The sequence below is a fragment of the Orussus abietinus genome, unplaced genomic scaffold (assembly GCF_000612105.2).
Source record: "Orussus abietinus isolate OABI.00-Male unplaced genomic scaffold, Oabi_2.0 scaffold19, whole genome shotgun sequence".
Lineage (NCBI taxonomy): Eukaryota > Metazoa > Arthropoda > Insecta > Hymenoptera > Orussidae > Orussus > Orussus abietinus.
In genome coordinates this window covers 100,567-119,708 of record NW_019395981.1, presented here as the reverse complement: position 1 = coordinate 119,708, position 19,142 = coordinate 100,567, and the positions used below count along the sequence as shown (strand labels likewise).

General features: G+C 37.4%; 5 protein-coding genes across 9 annotated transcripts; 1 reads left to right on the top strand and 4 right to left on the bottom strand.

Moving 5' to 3' along the window:
* Positions 1-339: 339 nt before the first annotated feature.
* Positions 340-1,850, bottom strand: LOC105699795 (GPI mannosyltransferase 1). Its single transcript, XM_012425100.1, has one exon. The coding sequence runs from the start codon at positions 1,566-1,568 to the stop codon at positions 402-404; it is 1,167 nt and encodes a 388-aa protein (XP_012280523.1). The 5' UTR covers positions 1,569-1,850; the 3' UTR covers positions 340-401.
* A 231-nt stretch (positions 1,851-2,081) lies between these two features.
* LOC105699796 (cx9C motif-containing protein 4) lies at positions 2,082-2,891 on the bottom strand. The gene is made up of 3 exons (XM_012425101.2): positions 2,723-2,891; positions 2,509-2,645; positions 2,082-2,312 (listed from the first exon to the last, which is right to left on the bottom strand). The coding sequence occupies exons 1-3, from the start codon at positions 2,778-2,780 to the stop codon at positions 2,289-2,291; spliced, it is 219 nt and encodes a 72-aa protein (XP_012280524.1). The 5' UTR covers positions 2,781-2,891; the 3' UTR covers positions 2,082-2,288.
* Positions 2,892-3,069: 178 nt separating this feature from the next.
* On the top strand, positions 3,070-11,127 carry LOC105699848 (zinc finger MYM-type protein 3). Of its 3 annotated transcripts, none has more exons than XM_012425215.2 (12): positions 3,070-3,150; positions 3,858-6,056; positions 6,125-6,478; positions 6,560-7,425; positions 7,512-7,735; positions 7,813-8,045; positions 8,151-8,337; positions 8,416-8,541; positions 8,629-8,750; positions 8,858-9,005; positions 9,082-9,181; positions 9,258-11,127. In XM_012425215.2, the coding sequence occupies exons 2-12, from the start codon at positions 3,924-3,926 to the stop codon at positions 9,430-9,432; spliced, it is 4,668 nt and encodes a 1,555-aa protein (XP_012280638.1). In that variant the 5' UTR covers positions 3,070-3,150; positions 3,858-3,923; the 3' UTR covers positions 9,433-11,127. The 3 variants fall into 3 exon arrangements, with proteins under 3 accessions (XP_012280638.1, XP_012280636.1, XP_012280637.1); XM_012425213.1 differs by lacking the exon at positions 3,070-3,150 and adding an exon at positions 3,176-3,688 and having other exon boundaries at positions 9,258-9,432; XM_012425214.1 differs by lacking the exon at positions 3,070-3,150 and adding an exon at positions 3,701-3,789 and having other exon boundaries at positions 9,258-9,432.
* On the bottom strand, positions 11,119-12,547 carry LOC105699849 (39S ribosomal protein L19, mitochondrial). The gene is made up of 4 exons (XM_012425216.1): positions 12,408-12,547; positions 11,767-12,223; positions 11,398-11,682; positions 11,119-11,308 (listed from the first exon to the last, which is right to left on the bottom strand). Exons 1-4 carry the CDS (start codon positions 12,478-12,480, stop codon positions 11,179-11,181), a joined length of 945 nt encoding a protein of 314 aa, XP_012280639.1. The 5' UTR covers positions 12,481-12,547; the 3' UTR covers positions 11,119-11,178.
* Positions 12,548-12,884: 337 nt separating this feature from the next.
* LOC105699896 (tetratricopeptide repeat protein 39B) lies at positions 12,885-18,862 on the bottom strand. 3 transcript variants are annotated; one of them, XM_023433862.1, is made up of 12 exons: positions 18,531-18,862; positions 18,115-18,268; positions 16,551-16,599; positions 16,444-16,472; positions 16,091-16,271; positions 15,893-16,025; positions 15,261-15,393; positions 14,811-14,910; positions 14,671-14,736; positions 13,849-14,570; positions 13,515-13,748; positions 12,895-13,383 (listed from the first exon to the last, which is right to left on the bottom strand). In XM_023433862.1, exons 3-12 carry the CDS (start codon positions 16,575-16,577, stop codon positions 13,170-13,172), a joined length of 1,839 nt encoding a protein of 612 aa, XP_023289630.1. In that variant the 5' UTR covers positions 16,578-16,599; positions 18,115-18,268; positions 18,531-18,862; the 3' UTR covers positions 12,895-13,169. The 3 variants fall into 3 exon arrangements, with proteins under 3 accessions (XP_012280731.1, XP_023289630.1, XP_012280732.1); XM_012425308.2 differs by lacking the exons at positions 18,115-18,268; positions 18,531-18,862 and having other exon boundaries at positions 12,885-13,038; positions 13,124-13,383; positions 16,551-16,577; XM_012425309.2 differs by lacking the exon at positions 18,115-18,268 and having other exon boundaries at positions 18,531-18,861.
* Between the last annotated feature and the right edge of the window lie 280 nt (positions 18,863-19,142).

The following is a 19,142-nucleotide window of genomic DNA, read 5'->3' as shown; positions in this document are numbered from 1 at the left end:
CCCTGTATTCTATATCGATTGAGTTCATTATGTTACGTTTAATTCTGTTTCGAATAATTATCGCGCGTCCCGAGTGTACTTTTATAGTTTATTAAGCGACTCATTGTGCTTACTGCTAAGTAGACCGTAACCGATTACTCTATATATTTTTAGGTAATAGTGTATCTCAACTGTTATTATTTTATTAAACCTTGCCATATTCAATCTCGTACACGTGGCTTTCTTCCTCCTGATACAAGTCAATGGTGAATATTATTTTATTGCGATAATGGTAGGTATGTCGAGCTGCTCGGTAATTACTTGTATTCACGAGAGAAAATCGACTGATCAACGGAGACATTCATACTTTAAAGGAACCTTTATTCCGCTACAAAGATAACGCAAAGTCTTTCGAATACAATTTAATTCACTTTGCTCCTACTTATACTGTATCCACTAATAACGTCCATTAAAACTTTGGTATTTGCGGCGAAGAACAACAATCCGGCGAGCCAAATAAAGTAGAACGTGTTGATGCCGCGAAATTCCAACAAGTACGCTGCAAAAAGCCAGATTCCTTGAGCAAGGGCCCAGATGCTTATTAAACACGCCAGCCGAGTCATACTCATCTTTATAAAAGGCGCGCTCAAAGGCAACAATGAGAGGAACCAGAAAAAGTACTGCGATGTCATTACCGGATTATACATCACCATGACCATAGCCTGAGTCAGCATGGCAAATGGCAACTTTTCCTTCGTCGAGTAAAAAAATGACAATACAAGCAGTAACATTAATTGCGGGAAAAATGTAAATAACTTCTGCACAATCGAGGGGGTTTGCTCGGCCGTTAAATAAAGCATGTAAAAGTAAACGGAGAAATTGTGACGCGCGTCCTTTCGAATTAAATGGTAAATCAGGCTTTCGTACAGAAACTTGAATCCGTAAAAATAATAACATATCAGTGTCAACGTGGACAATGTTGATACGCAACTAAGGACTAATTTGATTTGTCTCGTGTTTGGTATAAGCGATTTTCTTTCGCATAATGATAAATACATTGCTAAGCTGAATCCTACTGGATACAGCCTGAAATGCACTGAAAGTCCGTGCAACATGCCGGCTAAAATTAAGTGATTATTTTGTATAGCATACAATGTTGAAAGAACTAAAAGCACGGCCAAAGAGTCCGCGTTGCCTCTTGTTGAAATCACTATGGTAAATGGATTGTAAAGCCAAGTTAAGGCACAAATGTGTGCGACCTTGGTTTCACAATTCTGCTTAATTAGAATCTTGTTTATCAGCAATGCTATCAAAATATCTACGATAGAAAAGACAACTTTGCCAAAACTCTTGTGCAACAAAATATTCGGTGACAACAAAAGGGCTACTAAAGGAGTGTAGCGATAGGTATGACGATCGTATGGAGAATGTCCTTCGACGATGCACCGAGCTGCATCAGTAAATACGGTGTAGTCAATATCGGTGTATGGTACGTCAAAGTATTTATCATGAAAATCTGCGTACGTCACTAATACTAATCTTAACGCAAACGCGAATAAACAATTGACTTTAAACGATCTGTAATCCATACTAACAGTTCGTTAAAATAAAAATTGTAAACTTCTGGTCTTGAATAAGCAGAATTAATTATTAAACACCTTTTTAATCTAGGAGTAATAATTCCAATCAAATTTTCTTCATGTCCACTTCGGTCAGATGAGTTAACAGAAATATTTATATTTCTGTCATACATCCAATAACCCCCAAAGATAAACTATTTTGAAATTCCTTGAACCTAGGAAATTATCGTACCAATAATGAACCATTAAACTAAAAACGTAATAATTCACATAAGAACTATATTTTGTTGCCTTTTGTATCAACTTTCGTTTACAAATCTACAACTTCGTTTTATTCGTAGCAGCTTCGGTGATTAAACAAGTTTTAAATTTGTTGAATTCCTTCTGACAATCGTTCATCTTCACATTTTCTTTTTGAATAACACAAGTAGCATACTCTGCAGCCGAAACATGACACTTTGCTAACAAAATTGGATACTTCCTTAAACGCATCTTAGCACTGTCTACAGATTTCATATTGATTTGAAACTTTACAAGTAAATCAACAAAAACTTTGCAATTAATGTACTCGTTACTTTTGCGTTATTTCTTCAGTTGATACCTTGGGTTTACTCAAAAATATGTGACGTACTGGTTCTTCAAACAATACTGTAACTGCAAGGATAGTACATCCGACCGCAATAGGTTTTGCATTACGTGCTGCAAAAGATAATCTTTGCACCTTAGGTGTCATGTTGTACGTGAAATCTTTTTCTGAAAGCAGAAAAAAACTTACATTATTAAAATGGTAATAAAAACCGTTAAAGTTACAAGTCATCACTCTTGGTTATCTCTTTTATGATACATAACATACAAATAAATGGGACATAAAACCACGGTTTATAAAAATCGGTGAGTTAAACACCATCCTTACATTTCCATGGAAGAACCACAATGAAATATAACTTACATAATCAACGGTGTTGTGCTCATATGGTTTTGAAATGTCTATTCCCTCACACGTAGTCGACTCCTGATGATGCTTGATACAACACTGTCTAATTTCCTCGATAACTCCTTCACACCGGGATGGCTGATATACGTTTTCTGCAATAAAATTTACGTTAAACCATCGACTTTCTACCCACAAAGCATCGCACAACTTCTACGTTACGTGTACTTACCACGCAAACATTTCTGCAGCTTGCAAGCGAATTTTTTACAGGGATCTGCACTACTCATGCAAGTTTGTCTTTTTCAGTACTGAGATCGCTACTTGCTTAAACAATTTTATTATGAATTACCGCAACGAGAAAGAAGATTCCGCTGTGGATAAAACCCATGAATTCAAAAATGATTAGAATTCCATGTCCCTGGGAAAAATGGAACTTCTAACTAGTAGCGAGTTCCATTAGAGAGCGCTGCTTCTCACTCCTACAGGATAAAATTAGTACTAAGAGATTCAAGTAAGGTCTCATTTTTCCCTATAGAATTATTCTTCTAGGTACGTTTGAATTCATTGGTTGTGATGTTTGTGCTTAAAAGCCGCGAAACGAAATCCAAAGGAGTTTTGGGAATTCACAGCATTCGACGGGTTTGAAATCACCGTAAGGTACATACTTTCTCAAAACCGTAGAAAATCCACCAGTTACTGATCGCAGTGTTAAACTTTTGCGGCAGGAATCTACCGAGGGCGAGCAATGCGGCGTGTTTGTTTGATAGTGAAATTTGACTGAACTTGACGTTCCCCCAAAATCTTTCTGAGAATCTGTTGCGTTGGCCCTTTCAGTGTATTTCAGTTACTCTATGTTGACTTATAATATTTTTTCATTTTACTGAAAAGTTACATTGAATGCCGAAATACAAGTAACACATGCAATATGGCCGTTTAGTGGCCCTTTTTGACATAACCTCAGTTTCGCTGTTTCTTTGGTTAAGTTTGGACTTTCTAGTGCGCGTTTCGATCGTTTGACAATGGAACGTCAGTTTTCAAGATATACTTATAAAGGACCTGCAAATTCGTTCTTTCATCAAGACGATGCTTTTCTGTTTTATATATTTCATTCGTAATTCCATGGTGTATAAACTATTGTTTTTCACGTTTCCCCACAATGGCAACGAGTAACCAATAATCAGCTAGTGATTTTTTTGTGCGTATTCAAAGTACCTTGAATGCATGCTAAAATGTAATGGATACTTATTTGACCATATTATAGAAGTAATGGTTTAATTTAAGTTTAATGGTACTAAGGTATATAGTGCAAGACCATTGCATAGTGATTGTTACAGTTTGTCTAATTCTTGATATTTGTCTTTTAGGTATAACGGAATGAATGACACGTTATTATTGCACTAGAGAAACACGGTAGCAGCCAGCCACACACTATGGAAAAAGAGTCCGATACGTCACCTTTAAAGGAAACATCTGAATTAGCAGAAACAGCTCGTTCAGAGGACGATTCTCCTAAAGAACTTTCAGAGGAATGTAGAAAATCGGATACTAAGAAAGTTGATAGCGATTCATCGGATTGCAAAGCTGGTAAATCAAGTAACAGTAAAGAAAAAACTGGTTTAAAGGCTGATAGTTCGAACACAAAAAGTAAAGGAAGTGTCGATGGTCTTAAAGGTGCAAAGGGGAAAAAAATATTAAAGTCTGATACGAAAACTCATGTAGATAAAGATCAATTAAATCCAGATGTACAGGAATTAAATAGCTCTAAAATAACATCCAATAGTGCTTCAGTTGAGAAGGAGGACTCTGCTTCAGTATCACCAAACACTGAGGTAGCTTCAGGGAAAAAATCAGTTTATCCACCAGATCCACCAGAACTGCAAAATGATGAATCTCAAGAGGCAGTAGACAGCGTTGTCAGTGAAAATGCTTCAGAAAGTCAAGCAGGAGAATGCACTAGTGAAGATGGAGGTACTAAGGACAAACCCACATCTCCAGTTTATAGAGAAAATGATGAAATTCCTTCAGTTGACTCAAAAAAAGATGACAATGATTCTGATAACCCAGATAAAGACAGTGCAGTGGATAAAACCATCATTGAGCCTGAAAATACTGAATTTGTACAAATATCTCAAGATAAACAGGATGATTCTCAAATAGAATGTCAATCGATAGATGCAGAAGACCCATTTGGAGGTGAAAATCTTGCATCAGAAAACATGGAACCAATGGAAACTGAAGCGGGTGAAGGAAATTTCCGAAAACTAGGAGATCAAGCTGATAATCTCCAAGATGTAGTAAATGCTAAAGATGGTAAATTCAAAGATAATTATGATGATGATAGCAAGACGGGTGCAGGATCAGAGAATGAAACGGACAAAACTATTCTTGAGGATACGGTTGAGCCAGTAAACAATTCCCAAAACCTAACTGCAACTGAAACTGAAGAATTTGATGACTCTACAAATGACGTTGATAAATTATCTAAAAATAAAAACAATGTATCTTCTAATAAGTCCACAAAGGATAAACCACAAATCGAAGGTGTGGATGATTCTGAAAAAAGTAATAATGCCAGCGAAATAACACAAATGGAAACGGATGAGGAGCAATCCACTGTTTTGCCTGGTCAAGATGATGAATTATGCATAATACCAGACAGTATGAAAGTAATTATTCCACAAAAACCAACTGAAACAGAAAATAAGGAATCCACTGAAAATGAAAAGTCAGAAGAACCGGCAGTCATCAGTGAGTCCAAAAAAGATGGTGAAGTTGTCAAGAAAAAAGCAACTAGAATTACAAGAAGAACTTCCAGTGATTTAAAAGAGTCTAAGTCACATAGTACAGATAGTAGCAATGAGGATAAAGCAGATGAACAGAAGAAACGAGATACACCTGGTGAAAATGTGATCACAACAGATATTATAGATGTGGACGAAGAATCCAAAAATTCAGAAATTGAAGAAATTCTTTCCAAGGAAATATGCAAGCAATGCAACGAGGAGAAACCATGTAAAATTAAAGTTAAAGTTGGATCAGAGTGTTTCAGTGTATGTTCCAAAGTATGCCAAACTGCATTTACCCTGGCAAACAATAAAGCAACGGACATACCAAGTGATGGCGTTAATTCTAAACGTGAAAAGCGATGTGCAAATTGTCTTCTTATTGTAGAACCAACTGATGAACGTAATCTGTCTTGGGAAACAATGGAGTTTTGCAATGAGGAATGTTTGGGAAAATTTCAAATAAAATACGGAAGTTATTGTAGAAATTGTAACGGCTCGGTTCAAGCTGTAAGCCTTGGAAAATATTGTGTGCGATTTGGTTACGATGTTAGACAATTTTGCTGTTCAACCTGTCTGGAAGAGTTTAAGAAAGGTCTTAAAGTTTGCAGTTATTGTCAAAAGGATATAAGCTCAGGAGCTGAAGGTTTTTTAGCACCCGTTGGTGATAAAGGACAATTTAAAGACTTTTGCACTCAGGATTGCATGGAAAAATATACTAAAATGAGTTCTGCAGAGCCACTTTGTTCGGAAAAGAAAGCATGCAGTGTCTGCCAGGAGGTATTAACTTTTTTGTTTTTCTTAATATTAAAGATTATTCAATGATAATAATGCCCTTTCACTTTCAGGAAAAAATTGTACACTGCGAAGTTCAAATAGGTAGGACCAATTCAGTGGCAATTTGCAGCGATCCGTGTTTTGCGGCATTCAAGTTTGTTAACAAGGTTGATCCTGATCAGTGTTCAACGTGCAAAAAATTCTTTGAACTTCCAAATAAGAAAACCTTCGTTGTATTCTATGAGAACGAGGCTCATACCTTTTGTACTAAAACGTGCTTGAACATTTTTATAATTACAAATAGAAAAATTGTACCTTGTAATTGGTGTAAGGTGAAGAAGTATAATTTTGACATGATCAAAAAAGAACTTAAGACTGGACAAGTGATGATGATGTGCAGTTTAAATTGTCTAACACTATATCAGGTAAAATTCTTGAACATTTCTTATTAGCATTCATTGTAAATTATATATGCTATTAGAAATTCAATGGTTTATCTTCAATAGGTATCCATCAATGCCGTTTCTGCGAGACGCATAAACTGCGACTTCTGCAAAGAATTTTCTCAAGCCCAATATCATCTTACCATGTCGGATGCGACGATACGAAATTTCTGTTCGTACAATTGTGTGATGAACTTCCAAGCCCAATACACAAAGTCTCCAATCACAATACCTTCCAGCGATGACCCAGTTCCAACTGGCATGCCTAAACGAACAATACCACAAAGAACGATAATTCCAGCTCCTCCAAAACCTACTGAAATTCAACCTAAAAAAAATTTGCCTGTGATTTCTTCGGTGACGAGTTTAGCATCAATGGGAAATGGCCAATCTCTAAGTCAACAAGCCAGTCCAACCAGTCAGCAGAACGTTAATACTTCAGTTAATAACGTAGTTCCAGTGCCCCAAAGTACGACCGTCCATGGTCAAGCTACGCAAGTTATTTACAAGCAACAAGTGATAACCAGGCCACCTAGTCCAGTGAAGGTTCACAATAAGAGTACACAGTGTAAGCCCGTAGTACACACCAAAGGTGTCTCTGTCCGACCTCACCCTTGCTCCAAGTCCACCCAAACCGATGAAATTCAACAAATAGCTGTCCCAATCCCAGTGCCTATTTATGTACCAGTTCCGATGCATATGTACAGTATGCCTTATCCAGTTCCATTTCCATTTCCACTTCCAATTCCAGTTCCTATTTTTATTCCAACCACAAGAAACAGTGCTAAAGGAATTTTTAAAGATATCAAAAGGATACAAGAGAAAATACCAGCCGATCCTTTTGAAGCTGAATTGCTTATGATGGCTGAAATGGTAGCCACTGAGAAAAAAGTAAATGAAAGTGATTCGGATTCAGCTGAAGACAACAGGTAATCGCACACCTCTGAGAAACCAAATTCTTATCAAGGACTTGTTCTATGATTGATCTCTCATTTCAAGTATTCCTTTTGTTTAGGGATGACGATGGCGAGGAACGGGGGAATTCGCATACCGATGGTTTTAGTCCAGATGCAGTTGACTCCAGTAATACATTTGGTGACGATATGTTGCAAATGGCATTAAAAATGGCCACTGGAGAATTGGACGAACCAGCTGTAGATCTCGAAGCTGCACTAACACCAAATACTATTACAGCGACTCAGACTCCTTCTCAGCCAGAAGCAGCCATGGATAATGATGGTTAGTATTGAACCCATTGAATCAAACGCGACCAATATGGAGTTTTCAAATTAAGTTTTTATTCCCTATTTTGACAGTTCAACCAGAACGACTTATAGCTGCTACTCGTGGCAGAAAACGTATAGTTTCTTACAAGCCAAGATCTACACCAAGTAAACGAGGTAGGAGAGTATCGGGAGCAAACGATATACCACTAATGCCACCTCCAGATTCTCAACCTCCTCAACCGAGAATTATGGAACCAATAGAGAAGCCCGATGCTAATATGGCTCTTAAGTATACATTCGGAGTAAATGCTTGGAGACAATGGGTAAATTTTGAGTTTAATAATGTAAAGAATTTAAACAAGTGATTTTATTATCTTCATGAATTCTAATACATATTTCACTATTTTTAACGCAATATTTTGATTTAGGTTGTTACAAAAAATGCAGAGTTAGAGAAACAGAGTACTCCAACAAGGAAAGTCAAGTTATTTAAGACTGACTTATTACAATTGACAGCGGATGAGTTAAATTATTCCTTGTGTCTCTTTGTAAAAGAGGTTAGGAAGCCTAATGGTGCTGAGTATGCACCTGACACGATATATTACTTATGTTTAGGTATATTTAAATTACTATAATTGACAGTACGATTATTTAAAACTTAAAAGGATGTAACAGGAAGTGTGTTTCTTACAGGAATACAACAATACCTGTTTGAAAATAATAGAATAGACAATATTTTTACGGATTCGTACTATGAAAAGTTCACAGACTGCTTGAACGAAGTTGCAAAAAAATTTTCCGTTCTTTACAACGATGCCCGTTAGTACATATATTTTTTTTTATCAATCAATGTATTTCAAGTTTTTGGTCATTGGTTAATTACTATTTCAATTGTTCAACTTGCAGAGTATATAGTGACAAGAGTTGAAGAAGAACATTTATGGGAGTGTAAGCAGCTCGGAGCACATTCCCCCCATGTGCTCTTAAGTACTCTTATGTTCTTCAACACAAAACATTTCAATTTGGTGGTAAGAATAACAGTGTACTAATTTTCGTCGTTAATTTCAATACATTATCATTAGTTAATTAGCTCAGTGTATTAGGGTAGTGTCATTAGTTGAATTGTATACTGCAGACAGTAGAAGAACATATGCAGCTATCGTTTTCGCACATTATGAAACACTGGAAACGAAATCCAGCAGCACAACCTGCTGCAATTGCAGGAAAAGTCCCTGGTTCGAGAAATGTTCTCTTACGTTTTTATCCACCACAGTCCACTCTAGGTAAGAAACGCTAAAATTTATTTTTATTAATATGAAAATGCTCGTTGACGTAAAAATGAAACCTTTTACTTCTCAGAAGCAAACTCCAGGAAGAAAAAAGTTTACGAGCAGCAGGAAAATGAAGAAAACCCTTTAAGGTGTCCAGTTAAACTGTACGAATTTTATTTATCCAAATGGTAAGTGACACGATTAGTATACCAAAAAACGTAAAAATACAAAGCAACGCTTTAAATGTAATATTCTTGTCATCAGCCCAGAAAGCGTAAAAACTCGTAACGACGTTTTCTACCTTCTGCCAGAACGGAGCTGTGTACCGGATAGTCCAGTTTGGTATTCTACATCACCTCTCGCCAAGGAACATCTTATAAAGATGTTGTATCGCGTTAAGATGGTCAAAGAAATTAATGTCGCCTTACTGACCAGTTAATTTTATTCATATTTACATTCGCAGATTTCCAATCAACTGATCTAACATATGTTGTTATATGTAATGTCATTACAGCATTACACAATTTGTGAGAATTATATCTTCAAAGGCCTGTATAATGAAAAGGTTACACCTTTAGATATGGCCCTGTATTGATTTTGGAATGCTAGAAAAACACGTTGAAATAATTTCCGGAAACAAAGTTATTAGAGCATTTAGTGCGCATTTTGGAAATACGTATACGTCAAGCCATTTACGTCGAACGATGTTTTTCGTGGTTATAACATGTTACTGTAATGAAATATTGCTAGTTTTACAGTCACACGGTACAACATTAGCACGAGCGGATGCTAGTAAGTGGTTTTATGACGATAATAAGAAACGGCCTGAAGTGAATACATTGTCATTGTAAAACGTGTAATTTGGAGATAGACACTGGGTTTATGTACCAAAAAGAATCGTTCCCCAATTATTTAAGGATACAATTTATTTCTCAAAAAATTGAACATTGTAAATAGCGAATCAATATCCTCTCATATAGAAACTTAAACGCCATATCTTTATGAATTCTTGTAAGATGTTTTTTTTTACGTAATCTTCCAAATAACTTGGAACAAGTGGAATATTATTAAGATGTTAGATAGAAAAGCTCGCTTTGGTTCACACAGAAAGTGTTAAGAGACTCAATGAGACCGAAATAAAGTCTTAATGAAGTAAATGAAATTTTTACACAAGTGGAAGCGTTGTAGTATAAAACGCGTATCTAACTTATAACTGATGTCTCTACTGTAATCTTAGATTAGAAATCTCATCTAGGAAATGCAATATCTCATTTTGAGTGCTGAATACGGTAGTGTACAATAACGGTCTTGTGAAATATTCAGTGCAATATTGAAGTAGCTTAACAATGAGTCCCTGGATTACAAACGACGTAGTAACCAAAATACTGAAATTCTTTTTGACAAGTTCGTAACAGCTACACAAAAAGGAACTTATTAAAATATGTTTATATTTTCTCAACTCACTTGTGCGTTCTTGACTCGTGAATACTTACGTGTAACATTATCATTTTACATTCATTGATACGCTCCACCAAAAGAGAAAAAAAAACTATTTTCTTACTACTCATCTCTTGCACAACATACATGTATGTTTAGTGTGACGATAGAACTGAAAACAGTGTAGTATATGTGTACAACTACAACTGCTTCTACTTACGCCCAATAGATTATTTCACACCATATTTCTTACAAATCCAAAAAATCGTCAGGAATAACAATTTCACGTGTTGTTAAGATTTAAAAAATAAACAAGTTACAGAATCGTGCAACGGAAAATCATAAGAATGAAAAAGTATTTTGTAAAACCATAGCAATCAATTATTACATTTGTGAAATAACATTGTTATAATTATTCATTTTGATATTTTGGACCTAGGCACAGCGAATGTAGATTTATTTTATATATCGTTTTTTTTTTAGAACAAATCTTTTCCAATCCTTCCCTGTATGTATGAAGTTTCTATTTTTAAAATTAAGTACATCTAAACTTGTGCAGTTCGTACAAATGTAAAAATAAAGGACTTAGCAAAAACACTTTGACAACCTATACTCGTCTTTAAATTGGATGCAGATTTCAGTACAGTGCAAACAGAAACACCAATGCACGCCATGATACGACATTGAATTCATGTATAGAATTGTTTATTGTTAGTATGCAATAACAAATGAGCTTATCTCTACGCTTTTAACCAGTTTTCTTAGGACGAACAAATATACGCTTGCGTGCTATTTTGTGTTGCGTAGCTTCAAGTGCGTGTAACTCGGAATATATTTCAGAAAATATTACCATTTGCTCCTCTTGGGGAATAGTTTCCCTATAATAAAAACGTTTGTTTAAACTGTTCCTACAAATTCTACATAGTTCCATTATTTAAAAAGAAAAATTGCAATAATTAATATATACCTGTAAATCTTCATTAGATCATATCTTTCCCAAGGTTTAGCTTCAATTGTAGATTTTTTCTTCCTTTTTACACTAATAAGAGGCATAACATCTTGAATTCCTTTTAGTTCTTTTCTTTCCCATCTCATCACCCATGGTGGAGGATTCAGCGGTATTTTAATGTCATTTACTGGAACTTTGGCACCTTCTGGCAAATATTCCGGTTCCATATCAAATGGGAACGTACTATATTCTAGAGGAGCATCACGAAGATAAAGCAATTCTTCATCAAGCCTCTTTTCAAGTCTACAAAATATTAAGAAATTAAAATATGATCCCAGATGACAGTATGCATATGCTTGGATTAATTTCAATTACAATATATCGTACCTCAAGCAATCTATTTGTTGAATTGCAGGATCATACATATCATAAAGTACTTCAACTGCTTCTTTGTCTACCACATTTCTTAAAATGAATTGAGCTCTTAATCCTGTTCCCTTTCTTTGAATACAGATCCCTACAAATCTATTGGTTTTTCCAGGTGCATGAAGATCCGAGTATTGAACTGCCAGAATGGAACCCACATAAAATTCAGGTATAGGAACATTTTTTCTTCGAGCCAACATATCTCGTCGTTCTAATTTTTCTCTAAGATGATTACGATACGAAACATTTGGATCAGGCAAAAATTCTGGATAAACGAATCGATATTCTAGTGGTACTTTAAACTGTTGTTCCTGCATTGCACGTTTCAAGTCCGATAATGGCTTACGTTCCTTCTTGCTTAACGTCTCGTCTTTTGAGATAGATTCTGATGCGGCTGCAGTTCCGATTTTTTTTGCAACTGAAAAAAACTTGTTTAAGTATCGCCATTTCTTATAATTAAATAATAAACGTATTAAATGCTTATATCTGAATAAACTTGACAATATTCTGTTACTGGAAAGAAACATGAACAGCACAACATTGTAAATATTGAGTGAAGATTAAATATTTTCGCTCACAGTTTGTACTTATTTCATACTGACCTACGCGAAGTGCCTGTAAACATTGTAAGCTTTGTCTAAGCTCTTGATAAAACGTTCTTCCTATAACAGCCATGACCTAACCTGTTTAAAAACACTCCAAGTAATTTCAGAGATGAGTTGGGAGATTGCTCACGGGCAGGATCGTGCGATCGCATTCTGTGCTGCCCTCTGGTTTCGTACGTTAGCTTTCACCGTTTTTTGCCCCCAAGGGCGGCGCAACGAATTTCTGATAGGAGCTCGCGCACTCGTGATGGCGGTACCATCTACCAGTCGCCGTTGGCGGCTCACTCAACTGATTAACCGTGTGAGCATATGTGAGTGAGTTGACGGCTCACGTGCATTCGAATTTACCCCTTTCCCTGCAATACAAGGTCTAGATATCTATGGGCTAAGCTCTGGACAGTTTTACAATTGTTTTGCAATATAAGATAAAACGCAATGTATACAAAACCAAAATAAAGAATAGTACACTAAGTATACGTGTTAATTATCTACTAGAAAATTACTTTATTTCACACATTTTCACTTACGTATATGTACATATGAAATTAATCGTTAAATTACTAATTATTCATCAATGGCGAATTCAATATAATCGGTAGGTGCCACTTTTACTGTTCCTAGGCAGTTCCTGCAATGAAAAACGATTGTAACCAAGAAATCTATATGCTACAATCTCAACCCGTATAAATGGCTTTTACTTGAAACTTAGTTACATTTAACATTAATCGTGCAGCATTTGTCAATACAAAATAAATCACTTTACAGGGACATCCTTTGCATTGGAGTCTTAATTTTCGTAACCGGTTCACTGTCATTTATATCATTAGGCGCTGATATGTCGGTACTAGGACCCGCAGCATCGACGTTGTTAGTTATAATGGGTTCCTCTGGATTCTTCCCTGTAAGGTCCATCAAATCAGAATGGATCCTGAAATGCAATCTGGATTCGAGAAAATATCCAGTAAAGTTCTTCCTGGAATGCAAGTTTTTTGTCAAATTAAATAGGAAAGTTTATCTTTGACTATATCTAGAAATAATATCATACAGCAAACGGAGTAAATATATTACAGAGTATAATAACAGAATGAGTCAACAAAGACAAACCTTGCATTTTCCAAAAGGACAATCGCTACTTCCTTATTGCCCTGATCGCGAGCGAGTAAAGCCAGCTCAACCGCCGCATAAGGAGGTAAATATGTATCTTCCTTGAGTTGTTTCTCTGATAAAATAACACGCTTCAAACAGTCCTCAGCCAGAAATGGTTTTTTCATTTGTCTTAGGCAGGCTCCTTTCAAAAGTAAGAGGAGCGATGAGTTGTCTACGTGATATTCCGTTTTCCTGAAATTAAGTGACTTTTTACTCATCAAATGTACATTTCGATAAATCCGACAATTTGCATTAGTTCTTAATTTACATACGACCGTGGGATCAAACTTACGGCGATGCATTTAAGAGTTTTTCCTCTTGCTCAATGACTTTTAGTACATTCATAAGCAAATCTTCTCGTTTGCCGACTACCCTGAACATGTTCCAAACAAACATCAGTTCAAACACAGGGAGAATAAGTTTCTTCCTTTGGGCGAAGTAACGTTCAGACTTTTTAATGACGAACTTTTCCATGGGTAACGATTTCCCGGCAATGCGTTGCTTGAAAGTCGGTGCTTGCGTCAAAAGATTCTCAATATCCTGTTTCGTTTGACTCATCGCGTCTGGCTTTGACATAATAAGGATTGCCGCTTTCTGATAGAGATAAATTGTTCGCGACCAATTGGACGATTCGGCAAGCTTACTAGCGTATACGACAGCTTCATCCCACTGCAGTTGAACACAGTGAGCCCACATTAGCTCCCAAAAGCAAAGATGATGGAATTGAGGCCACAGATCTTGGCTTTTCCAGGACTTTTTATACCACTCGATAGACGAGTCGAGATTACCTTTTATAAACTCGAGTCTTCCTTTGAAAAAGAGGAACCAGACACCGTTCGGATAAAGACTTAATTGTTCGTCAAGAGTTTTTTCACACCATTGCAGGTCGCTTTCAGCGTGGCTCAGTATAAAAGATACGATCAAGTTGTATGATAACAAAGTCATAACACAAAGCACCTGGCGTATACCATTCCGTTCCTTGCATCCGGCTTGTAACTGGGACAGGCCAAAATTCTGTGAATTACAGGAAAATGTTTATTGAAAGACATTGCGGAAGAATGTTCGTTAATGCCAGCTTCTGGAGTGCGTGAATAACCAAGAAGTGACTCCGTACCTTATCTCCAGAGAATCCAATAAACTCCAGTAACTTGATTGCCCGACTTGGTAACAACGATATCATCTAGAAATTGATAAACTGAAATTAATTGAGGTCGCCGAAGTTAATTGATACTATCACCGAGACTACAATCATACCAGATTAAACGTCCCGATGCCCATCCGTACTCCACTTTCAAAATGTATTCGATGAACATCGCTTTCCCACTTTCTCGTTTTTAAGATCGTCTGGCATTCCCTACAGATATCGTCAATATGAACACTCAGCGATAGCAAAAAATTCAGATAACATATATGTGAGTTGAATTCCCCGATGTGAAAAATGTCGTTTAATTACCATTGCAAATTACTGATGCATTCATTTAAGCTTCGAACGATTTAAATTTATATGCGTAACGGTTACGATATTATCTTAGTACTTTAATGAACTTGCATGGCATGTGCTCTTGTAAAAAATTAAAATATGCTTTTAAAAATCAATGAATTACACGACAATCGTCTATAATAGCAATTGTAGCTGAATTACACTTTCCACATCTCTGGAAAGAAGAAGAACGGCCGATTACACGAGTACTACTTATGATTTACTTGTACGAAAGAAAGCAGGTACGAATTTTCAATCCAGCCTTCACAAAGCTGACCAGAGTCTCGTCCTCCACGAATGTAAGCATCGCCTTCAATAGGAGCGATTCGGCATAGCACAGTTCCGCATGCACCTCCTCTGTAATATCAATTTTTTGTCATTCCCTGCATGCACTAACTCCGTCTATGGTTGAGATCGACAGGATGAAACTATTTTTCCAGTGGAACATATCACCCATTCATAGAACAATATATTAGATCATGCGTACGATATCGAATTGTATTAACCCAATCCGATATCGTGAATGAAATGAAAAATTTAACGAGTTGAACGCTCTAGAGGCAGATTTCACTGTCCGAAATCTCTCTTCGCTAAGCAGACCAATTTTGCACTATCAGGAAACAATATACCGTAATTGAAACGCTCACGGTTATTTAGTAGGTTACATGCTGTAAATTGACTGTGCTGGCGTTACCACAGTCTCAAGGGGGCAATTATTTCGTCCAGTACAACCAATTTTCAGCTGTTTGTTACTCGAATTAATATAATCTTAACGAGAATACGTGGAATTAGTAAGTTTTTTCATGCGATTAAGCGACGAGACTTCGACATGGACAAGCGTTTATAATGCATTTACCGATCGAATAATTAGAGTAATTAGCTCTCTTCACCATCTTCCCAATATTATGCGTAATGGTCGTGTGCTTTCGATACTTTGAACATACAGTCATGCATTGCTTCAGAGCTTCCGACGCCTTTTCAATGTGTTTCTGAAAGATTTAAGCAGTATTAGAAATCTGATCATACGGTAAGCATTCGGTCGTTCTCTCCTTACATGTTCAAATGTTAAAATAGCCTCGAGAAACGCAAATACACTGTTCCCAAGAGAATGGTACAGACTACTGTCTGCCCATGGTTCCAATATCTTCTTCGCCTGTTGGAAATTATTGTTAAAGAAACAGTGAATCGCTTGTCTTGCCTCCTTTAAAGACGTATCCAGGTCCATAGAAGTAGGCCTACAAAACATGGTTTACAGCAGGTTAATGGCAACCGTTTTACCGATTGTACCGCAGTTACCGTAACAGCAACACTACTTTAATGGCCACTTTGAAACACCGGACTAATAAGTACTCGTACAGTTTCCTTTGCTAGGTGCATACAAAATACCGCTTCGCACGTAATACTTACTGTGGAAAGCTTTCCTGAGCATCTTGGAACTGAAAAATACTCGAATTAATCTCGGGATCCAAAAAAACTGCACGATTTAAAACGTTTTTATTAGCAGGTCTATTTACCTCGTCGTCGCCTTCGACGTCCGACATTTTTTGATTTTGTACTCAAGATCTGAAACAAAGGAAACTAGTGAGACACTTCAACGCAGAAGAAACTAGTCCATTAGCTTTTATAGAACGATTCAATTCACAGTTATAGCAGCGCGAACCTTTCTCTCTTCTTACAAACTCTAATGTGCACTCTTCTAGTTTTAGGTCATTGTACTGTACTTTCCCAGCACCGAGTGCAATTTAACGATATTACGAATTACCCATGAAAATTTCACAAGGAGCGTGCCATTGTTCTCCTTGCTCCTTTCGGATGTGAAAAATCGTTCTATAAACCTAGAAAATCAGATTCTCGAAAAGTAAAACAGGCCGCTGCATTTCAATTATCCACTGCAACGACTCAGATGAGATAACCAATCTGAATAGTTACACAAACATCGAGCCGTTTAATCGAAGGGATTCGTATATTTTATTTCTCAATCTTCCATGACTGACCTCGTTACCTTTGCATAGCTATATTCTTCATCGAGATGTGACGCGAGACTATAGAATTAATAAATTATTGACAAACGATTGTCTCGCACGGCTATCCAGTTGATTAGATAGAAAAAAATTAAAGGTGAACTGATAAAAACTGGATATGATAATGAACCGGTTGGAGAATTCAAAGAAAAGGACTAATGCAACATCGGTGACCGTTTCGCGGGGAAAATACAATAACCTTGGACTTCAGGATCAGCTTCAGTGACTACATTCGATTTTCCCGACCTCAGTCATTACCGACACGTAACAATCACGCAACCTACGAGAGGTATTGACAACAGTGGCAGAAGATTTTAATTAAGGGCCACGACCTCCGTCCTCGACTATCCGTAATCTCGACCACACTGTACTTCGAATTATGCAACAATCAATTTATTATACCTTGTACAGAGACTGGGCAAATAAACAAATGCGCAAGTGGTAAAGGAGACAAAAATTGTGTACCTATGAGACCTCTGCTCGAATCGTCATATAACAAAAACCTGATGATGCCTCGTTATTTTTCAGTGTATGTACAACGTGTGTAGTTAATAGCTGCAATTATCGCGGAAACGCGTCTGCATTCGATGAAAAAGCTAGCTGCTATGGATTAACGGCAATATTTCAAACACTCCTGCAAATTTGTTCACAGATACCGTGTACAATTTTTCGCGTTTTCTTTTATATACATTTTCAAAGGCTCCAGTATTTTCGTATCACCTTCATGGACAGTGGATATACACATCTTTGACAATCTACAAAAACGCTTACAATTTAAACGCAAATTTGTAACGTTTATACAGGTCAGCAGTTAAACACGAACCCAATGATCAGCTTCATTGACTATGTATGTTTTTTTCTACCGTCAGTAGCAGTCAAGCAGCTTTGACAAAACCACCGAAACATAATTTATTTAAGCGTTAATCCGTTATACCGCGTAGTGATACTAATTATATATTATTAATTACAACAAATTCCGGATTTACAGGTATATAAAAAAAAAACGAGGAAAGAAGGAAAGATCTCGAGACTATGGATTCTACTACTATGGATTTACCTTGAAGCGATTGCTCTCTGAATGGAAACCTGATCTGGTTTTCGAAATGAAATTATGTCATGTTAATGGACCGCAGGTGTGCTGACAACTCACGTTCTGTCAAACTGGGTTAAATCTTGACCAGGGTGAAGACGTTCTTAGGAATCGAGGCAGACTGTCAGGTGAAAAGTGTAATCGAGTTAGCATATCCGTCATACAAGACCTAGTTAACGTAAATCCTCGGTGAGAGAAGAAAAAAAAAGAAATGCGCAAAGTAGGATAGCGCGGAAAAGTGGGTAAATGGGAAGGATACCAGTACCTCACTGGAGAGGTGCAAGAATACATACAGGCCGAGCCATTTCCCTATTCCCTTTGCAAAATTCCTGGAAATCTAGTCGACAGCCACGCATGTGTCCGTTATGGGAGAACCCTCTTACCTGTCGTGGGTGCGGAGTCGGTCGGTCATCGATTATTGACAGGCTCGCCTAATGTGTCTAGCCCAGTCCGCACGCGAGCGAAACCCAGTCAGATATTCCGGGGCCGAATGGACAATCTCGCATTGGCATTCACCCCGCCGCGCTCACCTTTGCCGGACATTTTCGACATAAACGCGGAGAAACTGTCGCTGCCTCGGCGCGATCCTAGAGCGTGTCGCCGCTCGATCGTGTCAACGGGCCTGCGCAATGTCCGCCGGCGACTCGACGCCAACGCGAATGGATAAATTTCAGGGATGTTCGCATCTTTTAGAAGAGCACACCTTACCGCTCGAACACGTGTTGCGTATCGCGAACGCATCGTCGTGGGGGAAGCACGGTAACGGTCGCGCGTGTGTAGCCGCATTAAAACACGCACACCTTCGAGTCGCGCACTTGCCGCCATTTTTTATTCAAGCCCACCTCTCGCACATGCGCGCCGATACGATTCCACGTAATGTTACCTCAATGTCACCACCCAACCGGCGAGACTGTTTATCCTTTTTTTATATGTCAGCTGTGAGAGCGGGAGAAAAACAAGAGAGTACTAGAGGATTATAAAGATCAGCTTCTCTC